The sequence below is a fragment of the Dipodomys merriami genome, unplaced genomic scaffold (assembly GCF_024711535.1).
Source record: "Dipodomys merriami isolate MVZ:Mamm:240054 unplaced genomic scaffold, mDipMer1.0.p SCAF_1, whole genome shotgun sequence".
Classification (NCBI taxonomy): Eukaryota; Metazoa; Chordata; class Mammalia; order Rodentia; family Heteromyidae; genus Dipodomys; species Dipodomys merriami.
The window spans coordinates 8535206-8561507 of record NW_027202270.1 but is presented as its reverse complement, the minus strand read 5'-3'; the positions used below and the strand labels follow the sequence as shown (position 1 = coordinate 8561507).

The following is a 26302-nucleotide window of genomic DNA, read 5'->3' as shown; positions in this document are numbered from 1 at the left end:
CCTGCAAAGTCAGAGCCAACTGGAGACCCACTGTGGCTAAAACAATTGGTTTGGAGTTATTCATAAGGCATAAGCTATGTGAGCCACCTCTCACTTTAAGTCTTTCATATCCTCATAAGCCATTATGATTGGGTGGGGGAGTGTTTGGAGAACTTGGGGTTGTGCCAGGACCTCACACATGCTAGGTAAATGCTCTACCCCATGAGCCATATCCCCAGCCCAGAGTTTCTTCCCTTTCCTTTACTATGATGTATTCAGGAAGAATAGTGTTGCTGAATCAGTTGGCTCCCTAATGAAGAAAGCACATTTTAATCTTGCTTTTGTATCAATGTGTCCTAACGTTACTTGGTCTAATAGGTCAAGACTTTCTCACCCACCCTATATGGTTGCTCTAGATCAAACTATCTGACCTGGCCTTGTTACTTTTTTCTCCTAAAACAACCAAAGGTATCCACAAGTGAGTTTAGTATATTCTCCTACCAAACAAACGGCCATCTCTCTTGACCATCTCTCTAGTTCCGCATCCACAGCTATAAGCGCCAAAATATTCTTTGTAGATCCCAGAAAGTACATAATAGAATCATATGTATTGGGTACAGAATATCAAGATTTCTATCAGTAATTATTTTTATCTTCAAAACTATGCAATAAATTCAGCACTTCCAGTGCTACAAATAGATAGCTACAAATAAATGATACATAGATAATTTTTAAATGTACACAGAAGCAAACAGCAATCAAAAAAATTAGTGGAGTTGTTATGAACTTCTTTCTGTTGGGATAGGATCTTTTCTAGCTCATTCTGGGATGAAATTGATAATCTAACTGATCTGCTAAGAAGTTAGCAATGTGGAAGTGGAGCTCAAGGGGTAGAGCACCAGCCATGAGAGAAAAAGTTGAACTCTTTGAGGTCCTGAGTTCAAGTCCTAGTCTCAGCACACACTCAATGAAGGAAGTCACCAGAGCAATATTGAAACTACCAAAGCCATTGAGATTTGGGCTTTATGTCTAATGCTGTTTAGGAAAAGCTTTGTATAAACTAAGCTATAAAAAGCCATCGCCATCAATAAGATACTCTGTAATATTGTTTCTTTCTGATTCAACTTATTCAAAATATTACATTTTGTTTGAAAATATACATGTAAAAATAATTAGTACATAGACTCAAACTAATAGTTGATATACTTATAATATACAATATAATGTAGAATATAGAATAGCTATAGATATTGCAAAAATCTCTAATGTATTTAGATATATTATAATGAAGATATTTATAATCTAACTAGTATTCAGTTTTTAAAGGCCCATATAATTTAAAAAGACATAATGTGTAGGCTCCTTCGGATGGGATCTTAGTGACCATGAAAGAATAAACAAAGATTGCATTGTTCTAATGGGTTTCTTCACGTCCTCCCCTTTGCTGCTGTTTGTCTCAGAATGAGGGAAGTAGAAATGTGACACGGGGAGGCAGCCCCCTCTCTATTCTTCCACTGAAAAGAGGTGACCTTTGCTAAGAAGGAAAATAAAATTAAGAGTTTGTTGGCATAATAATTATGAATACATTGATTTTTTTCCCAAGAAAACATTTTTCATAACCATCAAGTTCAGTCTTCGGGGTTTTTGTTTGTTTGTCATATGGAAAAATGCATTCTGAGGGCCCTGAAGCTATCTTCCTGTAACGTTTCCCTAGAGCCCAAGACCACTGCGGGAAGAGGTTGCAAGGACAAGTCAGGAGCAGACTTCAGGAAACAGGTAAGTGAGGAAGAAGCCAGAACAGATGAGACACCAAGGTGGGCTTGGCATGAACTAGCAAGCTCTCTGATGAGAAAAATGTGTGTGTGCATGCGTGTGTGTGTGTGTGTGTGTGAGAGAGAGAGAGAGAGAGAGAGAGAGAGAGAGAGAGAGAAAGAGAGAGAGAGTATGTGTATATGTGATAGAGAGAAAAGTGTGTGGTGCATGTGTGTGTCTGTGAGAAAGTGTGTGTATGTGTGACAAAGAGACGTGTGTGTGTGTGTGTGCGCACGCGCGCACGCGTGCGCGCGTGCATGAGTCTGTCCTGGGGCTTGACCTGGGGGCTATCCCTGAGCTTTTTTGCTCAAGGCTATCACTCTACCACTTTAAGCCACAGTTCCACTTCTGGCTTTTTCTAAGTAGTTAATTGGAGATAAGTGTCTTATGGATTTTCCTGCCCAGGCCTCAGATCTCAGCCTCTAGCGTAGCTGGGATTACAGGTATGAGCTAACTGCACCCACCCATGAACATCTTTCCACAGGAAACCTCCTTTGTGATAAAGGATGGTACCTCTCCTACCCTGTCAAATATTAGACATAAAGTCATTCTATCACTGCTTCTCAGTACGATGGGGTAGGGGAGGGATGCATGAGAATCTTGAGAGAGAGTGATGAAGATGCACTATATTGATTAACTGCTTTGTTAAATGGTAAGTCTTCTGTACAATTGCTTAAAGATAATGAAAATTAAAAAAAATAACAGAGCATGCACAAATCGATCAACAAAGACAATTTACATTGGTGGCTTCTTTAGCTCAGAAGGTAACTTTCCCAGTTCCCATGAAAATAAATTTCATGTGCGCCTTTCAGTTCCTGAGCAAATGATTTTATAATCTCTGGATTTGGCTTATGAAGATGCCTGCTGACTCATAAATGCCAATCTGACTAATGTCTCATTTAAAAAACTCGGTATGTGCAGAAGCCCAGACATCATTTCTTTTGCCAAAAAAATGAATGAATAATATTTTCAGAAACAACAAAGAAATGAACAACCAGCACCTGTGGTAACAGTGGCTTTTGTATCCTTCCCTGTGGGTCATTTGGAGCTGAAACACCCAGAGAAGTCATAAGAAGTAACTCTTCTGATTTAAAAGCATTTTGTGACCTTTTTAGGACCAGAGATATAACTGCCACATTCACACCTACATCTTATTGGTCAGCACATTGGTTTATAGTCCACTGACCTTTATACTCAAACCAAAAGGGGCTACATTTCAAGAGCAATCGTATTTTATTTATATCACACTACACTTGCCAAAAGTGTGAAGTACTTTATAAATATCTCTTTAACCTTAAAAGAAACTTAACTATGGCTGTTTCAACCCAAGCTAAAGATATTTTAAAATGGAAAGCTTAAATGGTTGGAGAGGTTTTCACCGTTCAGAGAGGGCTCCTGGAGAAAGATGGCAAATGGACTTTAAATCTACATTCTTTCCTTCCTCAGCTCCACTAGACTCATAATGGGGAATTTAAGTTATACACAGAAAGGAGGGATGGAGTGAAGGGAAGTGGGCTGCGAAAATAACAGAGATTGTAGGGAAAGATTGGGGAGTTGTTAAAAAGCCCACTGACTCTACACAGGGGCCACATCTTCCAACACAAGTTAATAAAGTTTTATACTTACAACCTCTCTATCTGTAACATGCATCCTTATTTCTCATCCTTATTTCCCTATGAAGAAGTCGAGATTTTTACTTAAGCTTGCCTAAGCTACAAAGAAACAAGACTGCTGAAATCGAAAGACACACGTGAACGTTCAACTGGATCGGCTAGGAGGAAAATCAACACCAGGAATGATAACCATGAAATTCTAGAGCACCATACAGAAAGGGGAAATAAGAAAGCTTCCGGAAGTATGAGAGAAAATAGTCACAAAGGAACATGAATCCAATTCTCTCAAAAGTAACTCAGAATCATAAGTATCTTCACAATTTTCAACAGGAAATATTTTCAGCCTGTGTTAGCCAGCTATTCGCTGCTGTAACAAATACCAGATATATTCACATATTGAAAGGTTTAAGGTTTATTGTGACTCACCATTTTGGAGTCTCTTTCTACAACTTGTTGACCCATCTGCCTTTGGGCTGATGGTAAGACAGCATGGAAGGCAGCATGCCAGGGAACAGAACTGCACATATCATGGCCCACGAGTGACAGAGACCAGCCTCCTATATCCCCCATCAGAAGCACATGCCAAGGAACTAAAAATCTCCCACAAGGGCCCTCTTCTTAAAGTTCTCATTGCTTTCCGAGAGCACCATGATGAGTATCAAGCCTGACCTAAGCCAATCTTTGAGGATACACTTTACATCTACAATATAGGACAATCTTTACCTTCAAAAGGTGAAGATGGGAGGAGGAAATGTTCAGAGCTATCAATCATACACAGATGTGCTTCCACATAACAAGGGAGTAGATGAAATAAAGGAAGAAAACAGAAGATATCCAACTCCAACAGGAACAGAGAGACATGCCCGAAATACGGCAAGGAAAATGGCCTACCGGCAGAGAGTCTACTCTGGAAAAGGACACAGGACTTGGAGAGAGTGCTAGCAGGAAATGAGAGAGATATTCACTCTCCCATGCCTGAGTCCTTGGCTATTGCTAGATATTCTCCCAAGCATTAGAAGATGGTCAAAACATTTGATGTAATCTATCACTCTATCGATTCTAAAAATGATGCCTACTGCTTTTGACTTTACAAGACATGAAATGAAATCATGGTACATGGATGGGACTTCAGTTATCACATAAATGATGACTTATCCAAACTTCCAGAAGTGATTTTGTAAGGAAGATAGGGAAAATAAAGCAGCCAGGCTAGTAATAGACCCGAATCCCCACCTAACAAAATCCAAGGCCAAAATATGATTTTAAATGGGTAAGAAAGCATAGCATTGGAAATATGAAGGCACACATAAAGAGATAATTTAAACATTTTAGTTTTTCATGATCATTTCATCTTTTTATCTCTGTAACTCCTGCTTCAATGAAAATGAAAACTTAAGGAAAAAAGTCACAAAAAATAGGAGGCTGCCGGGCACTGGTGGCTCACACCTGTAATCCTAGCTACTCAGGAGGCTGAGATCTGAGAATCACAGTTCAAAGCCAGCCTGGGCAGGAAAGACCGTGAGACTCTTATCTCCAATAAACCACTCAGAAAAGAGGAAGTAGCACTGTGGTTCAAGTGGTAGAGTGCTAGCCTAGAGCTGAAGAGCTGAGGGACAGCACCCAGGCCCAGAGTTCAAGCCCCATGACTGACCAAAAAAAATAAAAAATGAGGCTGAGGCTATCTTTGGTCTAGAGTATCTAATGCTGCTTGATTTAATGCGCAGTTTTTTTTCACATAACAAACACTAAAGTAAAGTAGGTTTAAAATAGCAGGTAAATAGTTGCTCTAAAATTTAGTTTCCTTCATGCAGATGCCTCAAATATACAAGACAAATGGGGTAGCAAGAAATGACATAAACAATGTTGATTCCAAAATAAATAAATGTTAAAGTATTTTATCTTTTTTTTTCAAGTTCACTTCTTAGCCAAGCACTGGTTGCTCATGCCTGTGATCCTAGCTACACAGGGGGCTGAGATCTGAAAATCAGTTCAAAGCCAGCGTGGGCAGGCAAGTCCATAAGATTCCATGTCCAATTAACCAACGGAAGACAAAAAAACAAAAAACAAAACAGAAGTGGAGGTGTGGGTCAAATGGTAGAGTGCCAGCCTTGAGTATAAAAGCCAACTGAACACGGTAAGTTTTACACCAAGTACTGGTGAGCACACATGCACACACACACACACACACACACACACACACACTTATACAACACAAATGTTCAAATATTATATTTGAATAAATAAGACTTTAATTTTGAAGTTATTGTAGCCTCGTTAGAGTCTCTAAGAAGTTGTACCACCTCTGCTAGAAGCCATAAAGCGCATTATTAATTGGTTTTCTGTGTGGTGTTGCTGTGGGTTGCCAAACAATTCAAGACTACCACACAGGAACTATATTTTATCCACAGAATTAATCCAGGAAAACATGCAGAATTAACATATTTTCCAAATAAATAATCCCTCTATTCAAATAATAATGAAACTTAACTTTCAGAACTAAACCAACGAATTGTTTCAAAAGACAAACTGTCCAAACAGCAAATAATGAGGAAAACAACTCTCAAGGTAGTTCTCTCAGACAGACACATTATACTCAGTATTTTCTGTGCTACTTTCAAAATTAAGTTTAAAGCTTCTGTGGGGTATGAACAGCGAAGTGTATATATTCACAGTCCCTAGGATATTAATGTGAAGGTTTTTAACAAACATTTTAGAATATGCACAGCATTAGACCATGAACCACATGAACCTCATGATTTTTGATCTATATGAGATTTTAAGGTATATCTTATTTCACAATAAAATTGATAAATATATGAATAAAACAAAGAATCTGTCTTTGATCTGAAAGCTGGTCTTTCTATGAGTCCACCCTCCCCATTTTTCTCCTTTTAGTAGTTTTCTGGGTTCCAGAAAAACATTCTTAACCTAAACTACCAAATGATAATAAACATTATGTATAAGAATATTATAAGCTTACTATAACATTTTATCTCTGTGTCCACAGGTCCTGTGTGTATAGACTGAACCTACTACAGATCAAAAACATTTTTTAAAAAAATAACCAAATGCATCTGGCTTGAATCCTACATTTTGCTGTCATTAGTTCCTAAACAATGCAAAATAACTGTTTATATAGCACTTTTATTGTGTCAGATGTCATAAACGATCTTGAGATCATTCAAAGTATTCAGAAGCAGGCATATAGGTTATATACCAATACTCTGCCTTCTTCATAAAGAGACTTGAACACCTCAGATGTTGCTATTCATGGGAATCTTGGAAGCAATTCTCCACAGACAGTGAGAGACGACTGTGAAACTTCTTTCATCTTTAAACTTTCCCTGCTAGAAGGTAACCATCTGTAGTAAACTGAATTAGAATCAAGTTCCTAGACTATGTAAATGCTACCTTATAAGAATGAAGGTTCAGTATAGATTTGATGGAGGATAGATTTAAGATGGAGGCTCATCCTGGATTACTGAGGGGCACTAACTGCAATCACTTATAAGAGAGGAAAAGGCAAGGTGATCAGCGATGCACACACAGCCTGGAATGATATCTGCCACAGGCCATGGAATGCCGAGAGAATTCTCATCAGCTTCTGAAGGCAAAGAAGGGAGCCTCTGGCTCTTCCGTGATTTCTACCCAGTGGTACTCGTTCTGCATTTATGTTTTCCAGACCCTTAAGAGAGTCTACTTCTTTCTTTATAATGCCACCAATTTTGCCACTAACTAGCCTTCAGAAAACTAGTGACATCCTTTCAAAAGCATTTGGGTAAGTCTGTGATTAGTAATGCTGAGCCTCTCTGACACCAGGTAAATTTCCCACAAACTAGATGGCAAAAGGTCCCCGAAACTGTGAACATTTTGACTGGGGCAGAAACAAGGGTCTCATTGACTGACATCATGGAGGCCAGTTTCCAAAACAGTCCTTACAACAAAATTTCTTAGAATTTTCTGAAAACAGACTTTTCATGTTCAAAATCTTTTCCTTTCATGATTAGTGTTTGTTGAACACTAAGCATTTAGAAAATGAAGCTGTGTGCTAATAGCTCATGCCTGTCATCCTAGCTTCTCAGAAGGCTGAGAGCTGAGGATTGTAGTTCCAAGCCAGCCCAGGCAGGAAAAGCCCATGAGCCTCATATTTCCATTTAACCACCCAAAACCTTGACATGGAGCTGTGGCACAAGTGGTAGAGCACTAGCCTTGAGCAATTTTATTTTTTTTAGAAAAAAAGCTGAGGGAGAGTGTCCAGGGCCTGAGTTCAAGCCCCAGGACCAGCACCACAAAAGAAAAAACATTAGAAAATGGAAGTAAACTAAAAGTAAAATAAAAAATTGTATCCATATCTTATCCAGACATTACTTCTGTTTGTATTTCAGTACATATTTATCCTGCATTCTGTTAAAAATGCCCATGTATAATTATTTTATTTTCACATTATTTTTAAGATCCTCTTATAACATTTTATCCACATAATATGTTATGAACATTTTCTCTATCAATATAATTTCTCCAATAGAGGGATGACTGTATTCTTCTATAGTATTGTTAAGCAGAAACTTTATAAAAAAACCTTTTCAGAAGTCTTGATCATCTCCCCAATTTCTGTAACTGAATTTTTTTTGGGGGGGGGCATCGGTCATAGGCCTGAACTCTGGGCCTGGGCGCTGTCCCTCAGCTCTTCAGCTCAAGGCTAGCGCTCTACCACTTGATCCACAGCACCACTTCTGGCTTTTTTTTCTGCTTATGTGGTGCTGAAGAATCGAACCCAGGGCCTCATGCATGCAAGGCAAGCACTCTACCACTCAGCCACCTTCCCAGCCCCTGTAACTGAATCTTTACTGATCTTCCAAGGGTATCCAAAGGCAAGAAGACCAACATAGTCAGTGACATGACCAAGTTGGAGAATCAGGAATATAAGGCTTTGACACTGGCACAAAAATTAAGCTTTCCGATCCAAACTTACTCATGGGAATAAAATGATCATTGACAGTCAAGTGAGAGAGGGGCACTGTGGGACACCTGGAAATAAATACCTGGACAGTTTCAAGGGTTCCCAGAGATTCCATGGCTCCACTGCTCCCATCAGTGGAGACGGTGACCCCAGACTCAACAAGCATTAACTGAGTGTTAACTCACCCTGGCAAACTAGAGAAGTGAGCTGGAATGATCCCCAGAGCTGTAAGCACTCTTATCAGCACCACGAAACTGGGAGTGGTCTCTGTGGAATGTGTTTTGTACAACACTCATATGACCATAGAGGAACTCAACAGGCACTTTGTGTATGGTGTGTGTGTGTGTGTGTGTGTGTGTGTGTGTGTGTGTGTCCCCTTGATTGTGTCCCATACTTCTTGATTTTTGTAAGAATAAATGAAATTCTACTTGCAACTAGGGTCTGTCTTTGAGCCTCGGGCCTCTGGATGAAAATGTGGATTTGCTAATCCTATCTGTCTCTGTCTGGCTTTGTTTCCTAAGCTTCTGAGGTCTTCTGCACAGCAAGGGGAATTATTGGCAGAGTGAGGAAATAATCTGAACATTGGGCAAAAAAAAAATTGCAAAACTATTCATCTAACAAAGGATTAACATCCCGAATATATGAGAAACTTAAAAAACCCAGTGACAAAAAGTAATCCAATTAGATGTGGGCAGAGGCTATGAATAGACATTTCTCAAAAGAAGAAATTTAAATGGCCTAATACATTTATGAAGAAATGTTCTATTGCATTAGCTGTCAGGGAAATATTAGTCGACACCACAGGGTAACAAATTCTGGTGAGGGTATGGAGAAATGGAAACTCAGACACTGTTGATAGAAATGTGAATCATATAGCCTTGAGCTGAAGAGCTTAGGGACAATGCCCAGGCCCAGAGTTCAAGCCCCACAATCAACAACAACAACAAAAAGAAATGTGAATCCTATAGCCATTACACCAAATAGTAAAGAAGTTCCTCAAGATCTACTATATGGTACAATTTGCTATTTCTGGCCATATATCTAAAGAAAATAATGACAGTATGTAAGAAGATACCTGCACACCATATATGTTGCTCCAATATTCACAATAGCTAAGACATAGAATCAGCTTAGATGCTCATCAGTGGATGAATGGAAAATATGTGATATATGCACGTAATGAAATATTGTTCTGCCACAGAAATATTCTATCTTATTCTTTGCAGCAAATGGATGGAACGAGAGGAATTTGGTGAATTGAAACAAGTCGCACACAGAAAGGAAAGTAGTATATGTGCTCTGCCTCTGTGGTTGGAATTCAGTGTTTCCCCCAAAAAGCTCATGTTGAAGGCTTCTTCCCAGGTAATGGCATTACAGAGAGGTAATGAAAACTCTTAGAAGTATGCCATTAACATTGAGAATTGGAGAGATTCTCTCTCTCTCTCTCTCTCTCTCTCTCTCTCTCTCTCTCTCTCTCTCTCTCTCTCTCTCTCTCTCTCTCTCTCTCTCTCTCTCTCTCTCTCTCTCTCTCTCTCTCTGTCATTCTCTCTCTTGGCCATGGGCATATGAGCATAGTGGGGTGTATCCATTGTTGGGGAAAGATGTTGAAATCTAATGAAAGTGACCACAAGTTCAAATTCAGACTACTAAGGGTCAATTACTCACTGAGTGACATAAAACAGGCTTAGAAATTCTGCCATGCCTCAACTGGCTCATCTGCACTATGGATCTGCCTATGGTTATTAAACCATTGAGTTGTCACGAGGAGGAGTTCTACACCATGAAACCAAATATATTCAAAGTGTTTCCTGTCTAGGTGTGCTCACTCCTATAATCCTAGCTACACATGAGGCCCAGATGGAAGGATCCTTGTTTGAAGCCAGTCCAGCCAGGAAAGCCTGTGAGACTCATCTCCAATTAACCACCAAAAAAGCTGGAAATGGAGCTGTGGCTCAAATGGAAGAACACTAGCAATGTCCCTCAGGGACAGTACTGAGGCCCTGAATTCATGGCCCAGGATTGGCACCAATAATAATAAATAAATACATAAATAAAAAGTGTGTCATGTTAACAAACATCTGTGCCTCCAGCATCATTATTTCTGTATTAGCAATTTTATTATCATTGATCTTTAGCCTTATTTTAGGAGGGTATGGGAACTCTGTGGACTATAAACTCGGAAGTGAGTTGATGTAAAACTGGACAGCACCCCTAAAGGATGTGGTGAGATGCACCAGGCACCCATATAGTTCTTCCTTCAAAGACTGCATCCTCTCTATGGTGGCAAATCCATTTTGATCCCCACCCCCACCCCCTGCCCATAAGCCTTCACACCATTTCCACCCTACCCTCCACCTCCCAGGGTATGTGTCCTTTTAGATCACATGTAATAGAACTCTTATCACACAAAACTGTGGTTCAAGTCTTCAAGCTCTAAACACAGTCCACCTCAACAGAACTTACACTGTGCATTTTAAAGCGCATGCTACTATTCTCCACTACAGTGCTGAGCACCAGAACTAATGTGCCAGGAACTTGCCTGCCCGCAGATATGCTGATACACACCCAAGTTTCAGAAGTGGTTGTGACTTATTTATTTGGGCACTCATCTTATTCCTCTTACTTGGCTGTACATTGCACCCGCTTTGATCCCTTTCTTCATGACCCCCACACTCAGGGTAAATCTTCAGTGAGTATTAATTCCAGAAATGTTTGCTGTTGCAATGAGGCCACCCAGCTCTGTGGACAGAAGTAGGCAGGAGAGAGATGTGACAAGTCATCTTCACTGCAGAAAAATTGTACCCAGCTCCTTGGAGTCAAAACAGCTCCAACATAAGAGCTAATAGGATGCAGTGGGTTGTACGGTTAAATAACTGCACTCCAGGAAGAAAAAAAAAGTGGCAGCAATAGAGGAGAATTCACAAAGACCCAGCTGCCCAAAACATGAATAGCTTGGCAAGTCTATCCCGCTAGGACCCACTGAGAATACAGATCAGAGGGAAATGAGAAATCTGAGATGAGCGAGGGTCTCCGTGGTACTAACCAAAGCCCATTTTCCACTCCCCTTTCCTTCTCTTCTTCCTGCCTCTTTCCTTCCCCAACCTCAAAGTTATGCAAGCAACCTGAGAACTATTAGAGGGGGAAAAAAGAAAAATAAGGAGAATACATTCTGTATAAAGATGGAGGGTCCCAAATCCCAGGCCTGGCAGCTGGACCAGGCGTACATTGTGTTCATTCTTCACATGGGAATCCCTTCTGCAGCTGGTATCTTGTGAGCTAAGTTTCTCACTGGCAAGGATCAGAGGGGAAACACTGGACTTTGTTCTTGAAGATGATTGGGGGTTGGAGGGAGGATGGATTGGGGACGGTATGGTAATTTGAAACAGAAATGCCAAGCTTCCAAAATCTAACCATTTCTTTAAAACAAAGGACTACGATTTTGAACACAGGCACGATACTGTCCTTGAAAATGGAGGAGAGTAATTCCAGTCCATCTGTAGTTAAAATTTAAAGGCATCAGGTTGATAATATACAGTTTGGAGACCCACACGATGAGGGTTTTCTTCCTTCAGATCAGATGATAATGTGAGAAAGGACCTCAAGTGGTGTTGGCTCAGATCCCAGACTCCAGGATAACAATTATCCATGCCTGGAACCTCCTCTTCACAATTTCTAGGGATGGAGAGTTCATAAATTTTTATAGCCCAGTGAAATGTGGTTTTCACCTTGAATGCAGAAGCCTTTCCTGTATTCAGCTGAAATCACTGCTGATGTCCCTTTGTCTAGCTGGACCACACACACACACACACACACACACACACACACACAAACACATACACACACACACACAAACACTGGTGCCTCCTCTGGCATCCTCTCCTGGACTCCTATTCTCTGTTTTTGTCTATGTCCTTTTATAAGCAAGATAAATGAACACAACTTAAAGCAGTACATAGGGGAAAAAAGTCCATGAATCTTGAACTCTAAATTCCTTGTCAGAAAAATGATGGTTTTCATTCCACTACCAAATATTTATCTCTCAGTCTCTTTCCCTCTCTGTCTCTACATCTATCACTCTCTGTGTATGTCTCTTTCTATATCTGTCTCTCTGTCTCTGTCTCTTATCTCTGTTTCTCTATATCTGTTCATCTCTCTGTCTCTATTGTTCTGTTTGTCCTCTCCCAACACACACACACACACATACACACACACACACACACACAAACACACACACACACACAAACTCATCTTTAGACTGCTTAGTTTTTTGCTCTGTGCTGTGGCTATTTATTTATCTCCTTCTCATTTAAAGCACACCTGCAGATTTGATCGAACTAAATTCTCCTTATTCTTGTCCCTACCGACTTCATCTTGGGTTGAGGTACCATCTTCTCTGATAGGAAGAGAATTCAGAATGACCTTAGGAAATCTTCCGAAGGGTGTTCAATACATTCGATCTCATACCACTTTCTAATGTAATGAGGAAGGAAGGAAGGAAGGAAGGAAGGAAGGAAGGAAGGAAGGAAGGAAGGAAGGAAGGAAGGAAGGAAGGAAGGAAGGAAGGAAGGAAGGAAGGGAGAAAGAGAAACAAAGTGAAAGAAAGAGACAGAAATAGAGAAAGAGACAGAAATAGAGAAAGAAAGAGAGAGAAAGGAAGGAAGGAAGGAAGGAAGGAAGGGAGAAATAGGTTTCCTCACCAATTAGGGCTTACTACCTGCATTTCCTCCTCTGCTGTTTCTAAAGTAGCAGTAGAATTCCACAACTGGGTCTTTCCCAGTGTTGGCCCTAGACCCTGCGTGTGGCACAGAGTGAACTTTCAGTCAGCATCTGCAGGATGAATGAATGTGTGAGGTTTTAAGCATAACCACTGTCACCCCAAATTGCTGGAGATCCAACTTGACCACAGCTATGCAAGGACTGTTCCCTGACAATAAGCAGTAGAGAAAGGAATGGATCCACACGGTTTTAAAAGAAATCCACATGCAAATAAATGTGCTTTTCCCTTTTCCCCCTTATTATCTTTTCTTCTATTCAAAAATTTCTGATGGAATATACATAAAACATATTCTCCCTATTAACTCTAAACCTCCTTCTCTATCCACCAACTCAAGCAAAAAAAACAAAAAACAAAAAACAAAATAAAGACTAAGAATAGCATAGAAAAAAGAATCCAATAGCATACCCAAATCATACATTTTGTTTCCAGTTTTGTCTCCATGTCAGCATTGTAGTTTGCATAAATGAAAAATGCCTTTTTTTTAGATACTGAGGCATGAATATTAGAAGGATTCTTGAGAGTGGAAACAAAGCAAATATGCAAAATTGTCCCCAAAGGACAATTAATTGTTAAAACACTTTAGGGGCTGCTGGTATAGTTTCATTTTTTGTTTGTTTGTTTGTCTTCCGTAAGGTAGGCTTTATTTAGATTGCAAGGGAGGGCTTCTCACTATGGATAAAATTTTCCCTATGAAATGCAAATCCAGTTCAATACAGCTATTGAAAATGCAGCAAATATACTATTCTATTCACACATACTAAAATCTGTGTGGTTAACGTGTCCTCCCCCAAATGACAAGAGCGTTATATCATTTAGATATGAATTCATACTGCTATCACTCAATGAGCTTATTTGGTTGTCTGTTTTATATCTGCATCCTTAAAAATGAACAGCCTTATGAAGCAAGGACTCCTGAGGACAGGCACACATTCTCGAGTCTGGCCATGTGCCCCATACCTTGCATCCACTGTGGGTCCTCATCTTCATCAGCGATGTGGTGGTGCATAGCTCTATGGCCTCTGGCTCGTGGAAGATGACTGCGGGGAGAGGTTCTTTTTTCAGTGTGAGGACATTCAATTTAGACTTCAGCATGGTCTGAAAGTGCTAAAACACAGAAAAAGAACACAGTTAAAACACTAGACTGGGCCATGATGCAAGCGTACATCGAACTTTAGCAAAATCCTTGGCATATTGGCAGTGTTTTAGTAATCGAGGTCAAGAGAGGGCACGATTCTATCAAAATGACAAACATATCAAAACATAACTGAGGCAGACATCTAACCCCCAAACAGAGACCAACCATGAACATGTAAGTTTGCAGTGGAACACTCAGGACCTTTGGGCCTAAACTTTTGCAAGGTGCCACAGGTGAATTCCTGGAGATGTATTCCACTACACCAGTAAGCAGGGCTAGAAAGGGATGTGTAGAAGGTATTGTGCAGGAAGTCCGGAGATACCATAGAAGAAAAAGAATGGTTGAGAAATTCCCACTCCGGGCTTCTGGTCTCAGCCTTCCCCAGTTCTTTCCTGCTCTAGCTGGAGAAGCTTGGGAATTTCACTACCTCTCACTCGATCATATTATTCTGTTTTCTCAGGCCAAAATCCTAAAGAATCATTCTATATGCAACTTTTAATGGCACTAATTGTAAAAAATAATAATAATGCTTCAAATCTAGTTACATTTAATGATTGCTATTCATGCTACCAAGATCAAGGCTGTGTCTTTGCTTAGTCTATTGTCTGATCACTTCTGACCCTAACTCTGTACAAACCATTGTCTCTCAGAAGCCAGAGGGATCCTTCAAACTTTGTTTGTCCATGTTGTAGCTCTGAGTGAACTCTCTTGTGTTCTCATCACAGAAGTCCTTTCCTTGTTGTTTGAGGCCCTGAGTAAACCAAGAAGCCATTACCTCTCTGAGTCCATGTCCAGTCCTTGATCTCTCATTTGTGGATCCCACCATATAGTATCCTTTTTACTCTTTTGACAATAAGCCAGATACCTTGGGACCTATGAACATGCCACTCCTGTTACTACAGCCTGGCTGCTCCACTTACTGAAGATACTGATCAGATGTCATTTTTCATCAGTAGTATTTAAAAGAATACCCCCCCCACACACACACACAGGCTTCATGAACATACAACCTGTGTTATCTCAGGTGAGCTCCACACTCACAAGGGCTGCAGGCTCACTTTAGAACACTTGGCTTTAATGTTGCCATCTTGAAACTTTAGTACTTTATCTTTGAAGTTGTAGCTTGAAAATGAAATTGAATGACAGAATGGAGACGTTTGTGAGTAGAGAAGATATTTACAACTGTGCTTCCCCAATCCTTGACACCCATTGCCAACAGTGATGTACTAGGACAGAATCCTGATAGGCCCATGACATGTAGCAATTAAGCAAGAGTCAGGGTAAGTGAAGGTAATCAGTTGACCATGGGCAGGTGGCTACTCAGAAGGCCCAGATCTGAGGATCACAGTTTGAAGCCAACCTGGACAGGATAGTCTGTGAGACTCTTATCTCTAATTAACCACCAAGAAGCCAAAAGTGGAGTTGTGATTCAAGTGGTAAAGAACTAGCCTTGAGAAAAAAAGAAAAAGCTCAAGGACAGCACTGAGGCCCTGAGTTCAAGCCCCAGGATTGGCACCAAAAAAGAAAAAGTCATCAGTTAAGCCCATACATGAGTGAGGAGGGCTGCAGAGAGCTCCAAAAGGACATGCTTTGGAATCAGAACTTTTTTTATATGAATAAACAATTGCATTGTGTTCTGAGAAACATGATTGATCAAGGAAGCCTAGCCTATCTTTTCCCATTCATGTTACTTGCCTGTATGGAAACTAACAGCAGAGAAGGAAAGCAAATGCCAAGCTGCCTCAGTTCTTTCTCCTTCAAGTCCAACCTTGTTCAACAGAGAGCCAAAGGTGAAGGAAGAGGCTCCAGTATAAGAAGTAAAATAAATACAGCAGGTCAGCTTCAGACACATGTTGACTGCGTGATAAAATCAAAATACTCTCTGAACCAAGGAGTACAAATTCCATAAGCTCCCTTTCCATTGAATGTGAGCACCACACTGTAAAAAGATGAATGGCAAACTCATGCCAAGAGTCCAAATTTTCATTAATTTTTTAACTTAGAGTACCATTAAATAACAAATAATAAAACACTATATGCATTTTCCAGAAAGAGATTTGTGTCAAAAGGGGAAAGGTTTTATATTTTAGCAAATTCAACAGCATTGTGTTTCTGTTTTTGAATGGGAGACACTGACACTTCATTTTTTGCTACACGTTATTGTCAGCTCTGCCTCTTCCCCACTCCTTTACCCATGTCACTTTCTACTCCTTGTCACTGCTGTCAATTTAGGTCATTATTTCATTTATCCTAGAGTATCTTCCACTGGATTATAAGAATGAGGGAAGCAGAAGTTGTTTCATTCCATGAAATCTCCCAGGACCTTAAACCTGTGCCTCGCAAACCACAGCAGAGGTTTGAGGTATATTTGTAGAAGGTACGGAAAATAATGTAACAAAACAATAATAAACCAAAAATAAAATATTCATCTCTAAATCAAGGTTTGTACACTTGCTTGTGTGTGTACGTGTGCATGTGTGTGTGCATGTGTGTGTTTATGTGTGTGTGTGTGTGTACTGTACTAGGGCTTGAACTCACAACCAATGAGTGCTCCCTTAGCTTTTAAAATCAAGGCTGGCACTCTACCAAATGAGACACAGTTCCACTTGTGGATTTTTGTTTGCCACCTGAAGATAAGATTCTCATGGATTTTTCTGCCCAGGCTGGCTTGAACCATCATCTCTGCCTCCTGAGTAACTAAGATTATAAGTGTGAGCCCCCAGCACCTACTTAAGGTTTAAAGGTTCTGTCTGCTCACTATCTCCAGTTGTTCTTTCTGGACCTATCATGGTTGATAAAACAAACACAGAACTGGAAGAAATACATAATTTATGTGTGTGTGTGTGTATATATATGTATATAAGATCAGTTATTTAAAGAGTCTATCATCTCACTTTAATAGTTACAGAGGCTTTGGAATTTGTAGCAGGACAAAGCCTGAATTTCACAGATCCTTGAAGTGAGGAGTTGCACACCAACTTACCACTCTGATGCCAGTTTTGTATGCCAAAATACCCAAGCCACAGTGCCCAATTATTCAATCAACACTACCCTCACAGTTGCTATGAAGGTATTTTGCAGAGATGGGTAAACTCCATAATTAGTTGAGTTGAGGTAAGAGAAAAAAAGTCTAGATCATCTAGATAGCATTGATTCAATCAGTTCAATGACCTCAAGAGATTAACTCAGGCTTTCCTCCAGATGGGTATATTTATCCTGTGAGCCATGACAGGCCATTTCTGAGAGTCTCAGCCCATCCTCTATAACTGGCTGCCTTACAATTCCAAACTCCAGATGTTATAAAGATGCTCTCCAAGAATCACCCGAGTCATAGCCATAGACACAAAACTAAAGAACTGTCTCCACAAGGCAAATTTTACTTCTGAAAAAGGGTGTGCCATCAACTAGAAATCTGGTCTGCAAGCACACAGAGCAGGCAGGCTGCTCCCTGTTTATCCCTAATGCAGCAGGCCCCGCCCCTCTGCTCTGATTGGTTGATCTCCTGCTCATAATCTACTCCTGATTGGCTGGTTTGAATAGGGTATGATGTATTTACATAAGATGTCCATTAAAAGATTTTGAAATAAGACTAACAGTATACAAGGAAGTTCCAAACATAGCTACCCCCTCTGCTATTTCTTGAACAACCTGAGGTGTGTTTTCTGAGGTGTATCTTCTTTTCATCTGGAAACAACCCTATGTTTCAAAAATCCTTCCTTTGTTTTCCCCCTACTATCCCTTTGGGTAACAATGCACAAAAGAAATACACTTATTACCTTACTTGTGTAACTGTAACCCCTCTGTACAGTATCTTTACAATAAAAAAAATCCTTCTTTATCCCAAAGCAGTTCCTCTTTTCCTTTCTGTACTTGCTGATATTGTCTTTGCAGATTAATAACAGGAGCTAAAGCCACTGGGCCATAGCAGGAAAAGACAGCTTCTCTCAGGCAGTTTATCTAGCCAGCTTCCACAATTACGTAAGCCAACTCCTTTAAGAACTGTGGAGATATATATATATAAAGAGAGAGAGAGAGACGGATGATAGATAGACACATAGACAGATAGATGATAGGTAGGTAGGTAGATAAATAGATAGATAGGTAGGTAGATAGATAGACAGACAGACAGACAGATAATCTCCTAGTTCTGTCTGTCTCTCTGGTTAAAACTTGATAGATACAGCTACCTTTCAGAAATTTCCAAGATTATTGTTTTGTATAAATTAAAAAAGTAAAAATAGCAGAGAGGAAAAGAGGATAGAAGGGAGGGAGGGAGGGAGGGAGGTAGAGAAATAGAAAAAGCAGCCAGGTGCTGGTGGCTTATGTCTGTAATCCTAACGACTCAGGAGGCTTAGATCTGAGGATCGTGGTTCAAAGCCAGCCCAGGCAGGAAAGTCCATGAGGCTCTTATCTCCAACTAGTCACCAGAAAACCAGAAGTGGTGCTGTGGCTCAAGTGGCAGTGCTAGCCTTGAGCTGAAGAGCTCAGGGACAGCGCCCAGGCCCAGAGTTCAAGTCCCATGATGGACAAAAAAATAACAAAAAGGAAGAAGCAAGGGAGGGACCAAGAGAGGCAATGAATGAGAGAGTCTTCTCATTACCTGGGAGTTCCTATCTTGATGCCAATTCCTATTTTGTGGAGGTCGTGGAGTTTGAGGCTGAAAAGTAGTGGGAATAGTCTAAAGAGAACAACCTGGCTTGCTGAGAGTGAGCTCTGACGTTGGTTCGCCTCTGCAGGCCAAAAGATGAGGAGTTAACGGGGAGAGCAGCGGCAGACGCAAGGTAACAAGTGGGGACATGATGCTGTGCCTCCCTTCTACCACGACACCAGGAAAGGTACAGCAAACACAGATAGGCTGTCCGACTGGCCACACAAAGAGCTCCTGAAAATGACACTTAAAAGGACCCCTTCTCAGGAGGGTGGCGTGAGCACAATGCCAGCAAGTTGTCAGACTGTATTCTTGCCCTCGTTGTTCGTATCACAAGACAGATCCCAGGGCTGGTGACTCCATCACAGCTTTCAGAGAGACTAGAAGTTGCCAACAGATACTCATATACATCCTTAGATTATCTGGCAGAACTACCACATCAAAGCAACAAACAAACAGTTAAAATAAAGTTCTGAGTGAGAAGAACATGATGGCGCTTAAACTCCAATTGCACCCTAGTGTCTTGTGCATCCTCAATCCCCTAGCTCTTCAGATACTGGCCTTCTCCAGCCAGCTGGGCATGAGTTAAACACTCACTCTCCAAGAGAAAATGGAGAGACTTCTAGGTAAAGGGACTTCTATATAAATTGTTGAATCTACGGTGCATCTTTTAATGGCAAATCAGCTTTCTATGTAACTGATTTGTTATTGTTCCCTGATCCTAACACCACCATCATGCTGACTGACCATCTGAGCACCATAAGTCCCTGTCCAAAAGCACTGGTGCACTGGAAACTCAATATTAGCCAGATTCTTATGGGAAATCAAGATACATGGTTGTTGGTCTAGGGAGATGTGAATCTTGAGTTGCTGCTGATTTTGTTGCCCTTCAAAGTCAGTCTAAGACTGAGGCCACATGGATATTAGAAAAGCTAGGGCCAGAGACACGCAGCCTGAACTCCTGAATCCAGCTGTGTCTCAGGTAGATCCATCTATGAGCACACTTAGAACATGAACTGATTCACTCTCTTTTATGTTCAAGTGAGTTTGAGTGAGATGCCTGATCCTTGTGATTAAAGAGTCCATCAAGTTGGGCACTGGTGGCTCATGTCTATAATCCTAGCTACTCAGGAGGCTGAGATCTGAGGATCGCAGTTCAAAGCCAGCCTGGGCAGGAAAGTCCGTGAGACTCTTATTTCCAATAAACCACTAGAAAACCGGAAGTGGTGCTGTGGCTTAAGCGGCAGAGCCCTCACCTTGAGCTGAAGAGCTAAGGGACAGCACCCAGGCCCAGAGTTCAAGCCCCACGACCACCACCAACAACAAGAGTCCATCAAAACAAATCATCTATCAAAACAAAATGGAGACACCAGGACACTTGCAAGAGGCATTCGTTAATTTAAACAATAGAAATGCATAGAGGCATTTTTTATTTGGGGGGTCCGGTCATGGGGCCTGAACTCTGGGCCTGGGCGCTTTCCCTTAGCTCTTCAGCTCAAGGCTAGCCTCTACCACTTGAGCCACAGTGCCACTTCTGGCTTTTTTTTTCTTTTTGCTTATGTGGTGCTGAGGAATGGAACCCAGGGCCTCAGGCATGCAAGGCAAGTGCTCTACCACTGAGCCACCTTCCCAGCCCCCAGAGGCATTATTTTTTGAGTAAGTAAATCTTGCATTTATTTGCACAACATAAGCCTTAATGACAAAGTATTCAACTCGCAATCTAAAGTTGGTGGTACCGTTCTCAGGAAAGCCAGGTCCACGAAAAAGCCATCAGAGCTTCTGCCAAAACTATCTGGAGCCCAGGTCTCAAAAGATGGCCACAAAATGTCCTGTAGCGACACTCAATTTGGGGATAAGTGGTCTTATGATAGAGACACAGAAGTGACCCTCAGCTTTGTACTTTCTGGGCTCTCGTTTTCTCAAGTATGTCAACTTTAAATATGGGGCTCTGTCACCTCAAAAATTATATCTTCTTGAGGGTTTCTGGGGAGGAGGGTTGTACAGATATAAGAAAGATAATTAGAATTAAAAAAAAAATCTAATCTAAGCAACAAAGAGATCCACTAGAGGAGCTTGGAAAAGCCACTGCTCCCAAGTGAACGACGTACCCTGTTCATTTTTTAAAATGTGTTATTCATTCTTAAAGGGAAGTGAATAATGTTGTAGGAAATTAGGGCACTGCCCTGGACAAATTAGACAGAGCTCTGCTTTCTGCATGTGGTGCTTTATGTGTGATCCTAAAATAGAGGCACTGAATCAAGACCCATTATGTGGATGGGGTAACCGGCTTGCCCTGTATAATTTTACAGTTGGCTCTGCTTCCCACTCCCATTCAGACATTAATCTCTGACAGTTTAGCAGGCAGGGATTTACATATTTTACCAATTCAAATTGGGTCTATTTCACCTTTCTACTGATTCTGTATCCAAAATATGAAGAGTCTCTGGAAGGTAAATCCTGTATCCCCTTTGTATAAGGTGATTAGAAGACTATCCTCACTTAATTCTAGAAGGAAGGCATTAAGATTTTAATCTTTTGTGCACACTTACACTGGGAAAGCTGATTAGAGTGGTCAATTGTTACTGATTCACTAATACTCTAAGCAAGCTTCAAAAATTCTGTGAATGTCCTTCAGAAGAGAAGGGAGGAACTAGCGAGCAAAGCAGAATAATAGGAAACACTAGTACCCCAAATTGTAATTTGTGCAAACCACAAAAATTAGTAAAACTTTGACATTCTGCTCATAATCATGCTTTTTTTTTTTGCTGTGGGAGTAAGAATTAATGAAACTCACTTGTGGTTTTCTGACACTTCTTACTTATTCTGGATAAGTCATAGTCAGGCTCCAATCATAAGAAGGAAAATAATGCTGGGCTGGGAAGGTGGCTCAGTGGTAGAGCGCTTGCCTTGCATGCATGAAGCCCTGGGTTTGATTCCTCAGCACCACATAAGCAAAAAGAAAAAAGCTGGAAGTGGTGCTGTGGCTCAGGTGGTAGAGTGCTAGCCTTGAGCTGAAGAGCTGAGGGACAGCGCCCAAGTCCAGAATTCAGGCCCCACGACCGGACCCCCCCCCCCAACAAAAAGAAGGAAAATAATGCTGATATTCTCTTTGCACACTTTATAATAGATACTGTACTTTTTTTTTAATGCGAGCTCTCAGATTTCAGCTTGTAAATGTCTGTTCCAACATTTCATAAGAAACAGCAGAGAAGTCAAATAAATGTTGTTGAATAAATAGCAAATGATTTGCATACAAAAATGAGTGATAAGAGATTAAACAAATAATTTGTGTATCAGTAATTATAATTATGTGAGTGAATGAAATAAATTTCTACTCATTTACATTTTGCTTTTATTTAAATATTTCTAATGTGAAAGGTTTTATCTATTTGTTGTCCTTTTAAAAAATAAATCAGAGTTGGTTAACTTCCCCAAATTGAATCATTTGATTTTTAAATGAAGTTTCAGTGTAGCTTATCAACCTAATGTTTTAGGAAAAGAGAGAGCTACATACATTTTTAAAATTTTTATCTTCTTACTACAGATCATTCTAGTTAACCATCTTACTCAAAAAAGCTCAAGTTCATTTTCACAGGCCCTACACCTAATCTCTCATAAATCAAAAGACATGTTCATATCTATTAAAGAGATGGCTCTTATTAAAGTATCTGAAAATATTCATCTTCACACATCCAAATTTATTCATGTAGTTTTGCTTACGGAGGGTTTTGTTTTTCTTTCTCAACATCACAGATTCTCTCAAGACAGTATGTGAGAGAAACACAAAAATACCTCCATGACCCAGCAGAAAGCACACAGAAACTCCCAAGGAAGGAAAAGCTTCAGTCTCTCAAGCACGTGTGTGAGGGTGTTTATGTGAGTGTGTGCATCTCCGCATATGTTAAATATGTTTTCCCATCTTAAAAACAATAAATAAGCAAATAAATGTTATAAATATGAGTTTGTAAAAAACATATGATACACACATATGTGTACATATGCAGAGAGAGAGAGAGAGAGCGACGCTCCTCCTTAGACATAGGAGGCTACTCTATGCCATCCTGCCTGACAGCTGCTTGAAACTGAAAAGAGTTCTGTATCTCTGTATCTTGTATATAGAATGTTTTTTTCTTATACATATATGCCTGCAAAGTTTACAAACGAGACATGTTAAGAGATTTAAAAATAATAGCTAATAATTAAAACAACATCCTCTCTCAAAAGTATCTCCTTGGAAAGTATCGCCTTCTTCTACTTTCCCACTTTGGCATAATGGAAGCACCGTATGGTTGGACACATCTGTATGCTCACATCATTGCTCTGGTGCTGTGAGACCACTGCTATAAATAAGAACACAGTAGTACTATCACAGGTGAGCTGATGGCAGGGACATCTACCAAGTGACTGATGGGCGGGTGGTATGCACAGCATCAGGAGATGCTTCAGGGTCTGGGTTGGACAGAACAGGAAGGCCTCAGAGTTCAACACAGAAAGCAGTGCACTTTAAAGTTTATGAAGCTTCCAATTTAGTAGTTTTTGACTCCTATGGAGTATGGGTCACTGACTATGGAATATGAAACTACAAATAAGAAGAGACTTCTAGGCTAGGTACTGGTAGCTCATGTCTGCAATTTTAGCTACTCAGGAAGCTGAAATCTGAGGATTACAGCTCAAAGGCAGCCTGGACAGGAAAGTCCATGGGACTCTTCTCTTCAATTAATCACCAAAAAACGTTCAAGTGGTAATGCCAACCTCGAGGGGAAAAGCTAAAGGACTGCACCTAGGCCTTGAGTTCAAGTCCTACTACACAGCACATACATACACAAACACACACACACACACACACACACACACACACACACACACACACACACAGAAAGGAGACTGCGGTATATGTGCATGCTACTGTATGTGTGAATGTGTAAGTATGTATAGTTCAGATCAGTAACAGAAGAAACAAGCAAACTGTAGTAGTTTCTGTTATCTTCTAAACTTTTTCTATGTGTAAGAATTCATTTCCCTGTTTTTTCATTTGTGAGCAGTTGAAAAGTCTTACTAAACATAGACAGAAAGCTATCCGTCTGTGCATATTTAAGTCTACGGGTTCTTTTATATGCATATGCATATGCATATATAATTTAAATCTGCATTTCTACTTCTATTGAAAAATCAGAGGTCTTAGATGTAACCTGCATTCCCTCAAGAAAACAATTAGCTCTTTTTGTCACCATGGCCCCTGGTGACCTGAGACTTGACTCTGCCATGGACCATGAGCTCCTCCTGTCCCCAGGGTAAGCTCTGCCTTCCAGAACTACCAGTAGCTTTCATAAGAGCCACTTTATGTCTTCCCAGATTCACGGTATTCATTACTTGGGTGACCCTTACCAGCACTTGAATTTGCAATTCCTGATATATTCTGGATAAAGTGATGAATGGTAGGAGCACAGAATAAAACTTTCATCTGCTCATAAAACGATTCAAATAAAAATGAATTAAATTATACCTATAGTTAAATTATAAAAAGTCAACCAAGCAAGTATGAGTGGATGATAGAAGTTATAAATAGGTGACACATCTGTCTGTCACCACCTAAATGAGAGAGAGAGAGAGAGAGAGAGGTGTGTGTATGTGTGTGTGTGTGTGTGTGTGTGTGTGTGTGTGAGAGAGAGAGAGAGAGAGAGAAATCTCTTCTCCAAGTAACCCATTCCCACAGGGCCCTGGTGGTGTTGAATAGAATTTAAATCTAGAGATTAAATTTTTTTATTTCTACTTTCAATCAATGGGAATGAAAAGGAACCAAAGGAACTGTCACTTTTCTGTTTGTTTTGGGGTTTTTTTGAGGGGGGTGTTTGTTTGCAGACAGAATCTTATTAAATAGCCCAGGATGACCTCAAATTTAAAATCCTCCTGTCTTCACCTCCTAAGGACTGAGATTATAGGTATGTGCCACAACACCCAATTCAGAATGAGCCTCACTTTATTTTTTTTTTAATTTTATTGACAAGTTGATGCACCGAGGGGTGACAGTTACATACATAAGGTAGTCAGTACATTTCTTGTCGAGCCTCACTTTAAACAACCAAATAAACTCATAAAGCAAATGAAACAAGAGTTTATGAGGCACCGGATATTCATGATGAAGGACAACAGTCACTGAGAGAGCTAAAACAAAAGGAGGTAAGCTTCTACAGCAGACCCACTTCCTTCCTTGAAAGAGTGCTCAGCTCTAGTGCAGGGAAGAGAAATAAGCAGAGTCACTGAGCTATGACAGAAACGAGTAGAACTGTACAGACATGACTCTGTCTGTAACTCTTCTGAGCGTCTTCTTAAATGTCCAGCTGAGAACTAAGGCAAACATATAAGAGAGGAAAGTTGCTACTGGGGCTGGTGGGACCCTGCCCTGCTGGGAACCTGGGATTAGAGATGAGAGCTTCGCTACTCATGCATGGCCCATTACCACTGCTGGTCCCCACCAGTCAGACTGGAAAACCTCAGAAGGAATTGGATGGAGTGTCTTCCAAGGGCACAGGGGGCGGAGTGAAGGACGCCCAGACTCCAGGGTGAGGTGTAATCAGGACCGCATTAACGTGACTCCGGTCTTCCTTACAAATATTTCCAAGTAATTAATGGGATACAACCCCAAAAGATGAGACATGTTTGTAGGAATATGCAAATGCCAAAATAAACCAGCAAAGTAAACTTCTAAATATCTAACACCAAAAAAAAATTGCTGGACATGAACAAAAGAAAAAAAAGGACAAGGGATATAAAAACCTACCCCAGATTAATAGAGATGTTTTGATGACCTGGTAATGAACAATAAAATACCGATTCTTTATGTTCAGTATTGCATGGGAAGACTTCGCCAATGCAATTCTGCATAAAGGCACCAGACTGGAGAGAAAAAAGCAAAGTAATCTTATTCCCAATGTGACCATCCAATACCAACTTGTACATAAATCTAACGCAAGGAAGAAAACAGTTATTTGGACAAATGAAAGCATTTATTAAGGTTGACGGACACAAGATTAATATACAGAACTCTGTTGGCTTTTCTATATTCCAACAATGGAAAATTGGCAATAATAGTACATGTTTATAAAATACCTGTTCATATCAGCTATGTTTTCAATAGCAACAAACAGGAAACAACACAGATGTTTCTTGTCAGCTACATAAATTCCATGTCGGAGGAATCCTTGGGTCAAGTAGGGTTGATTATGTGTCTTTTTTTGGTCAGTCATGGGTCTTAAACTCAGGGCCTGGGTGCTGTCCCTGAACTTTTTTATTTTTCTCAAGGCTAGCACACTATCACTTGGAGACACAGGTCCACTTCATTTTCAGGTGGTTAATTGTTGCTAAGAGTCATGGGCTTTTC

General features: G+C 40.4%; 1 protein-coding gene across 3 annotated transcripts in view; it reads right to left on the bottom strand.

Annotated features, from left to right (window-relative positions):
• Pid1 (phosphotyrosine interaction domain containing 1) overlaps nucleotides 1–26302 on the bottom strand; it is a 233606-nt gene that overhangs the window by 110022 nt on the left and 97282 nt on the right. For all 3 annotated transcript variants that reach the window (XM_070015432.1, XM_070015436.1, XM_070015435.1), the window contains exon 2: nucleotides 14099–14245. In XM_070015432.1, the coding sequence (XP_069871533.1) occupies nucleotides 14099–14245 (147 nt within the window). The remainder of the gene's footprint in view (nucleotides 1–14098; nucleotides 14246–26302) is intronic.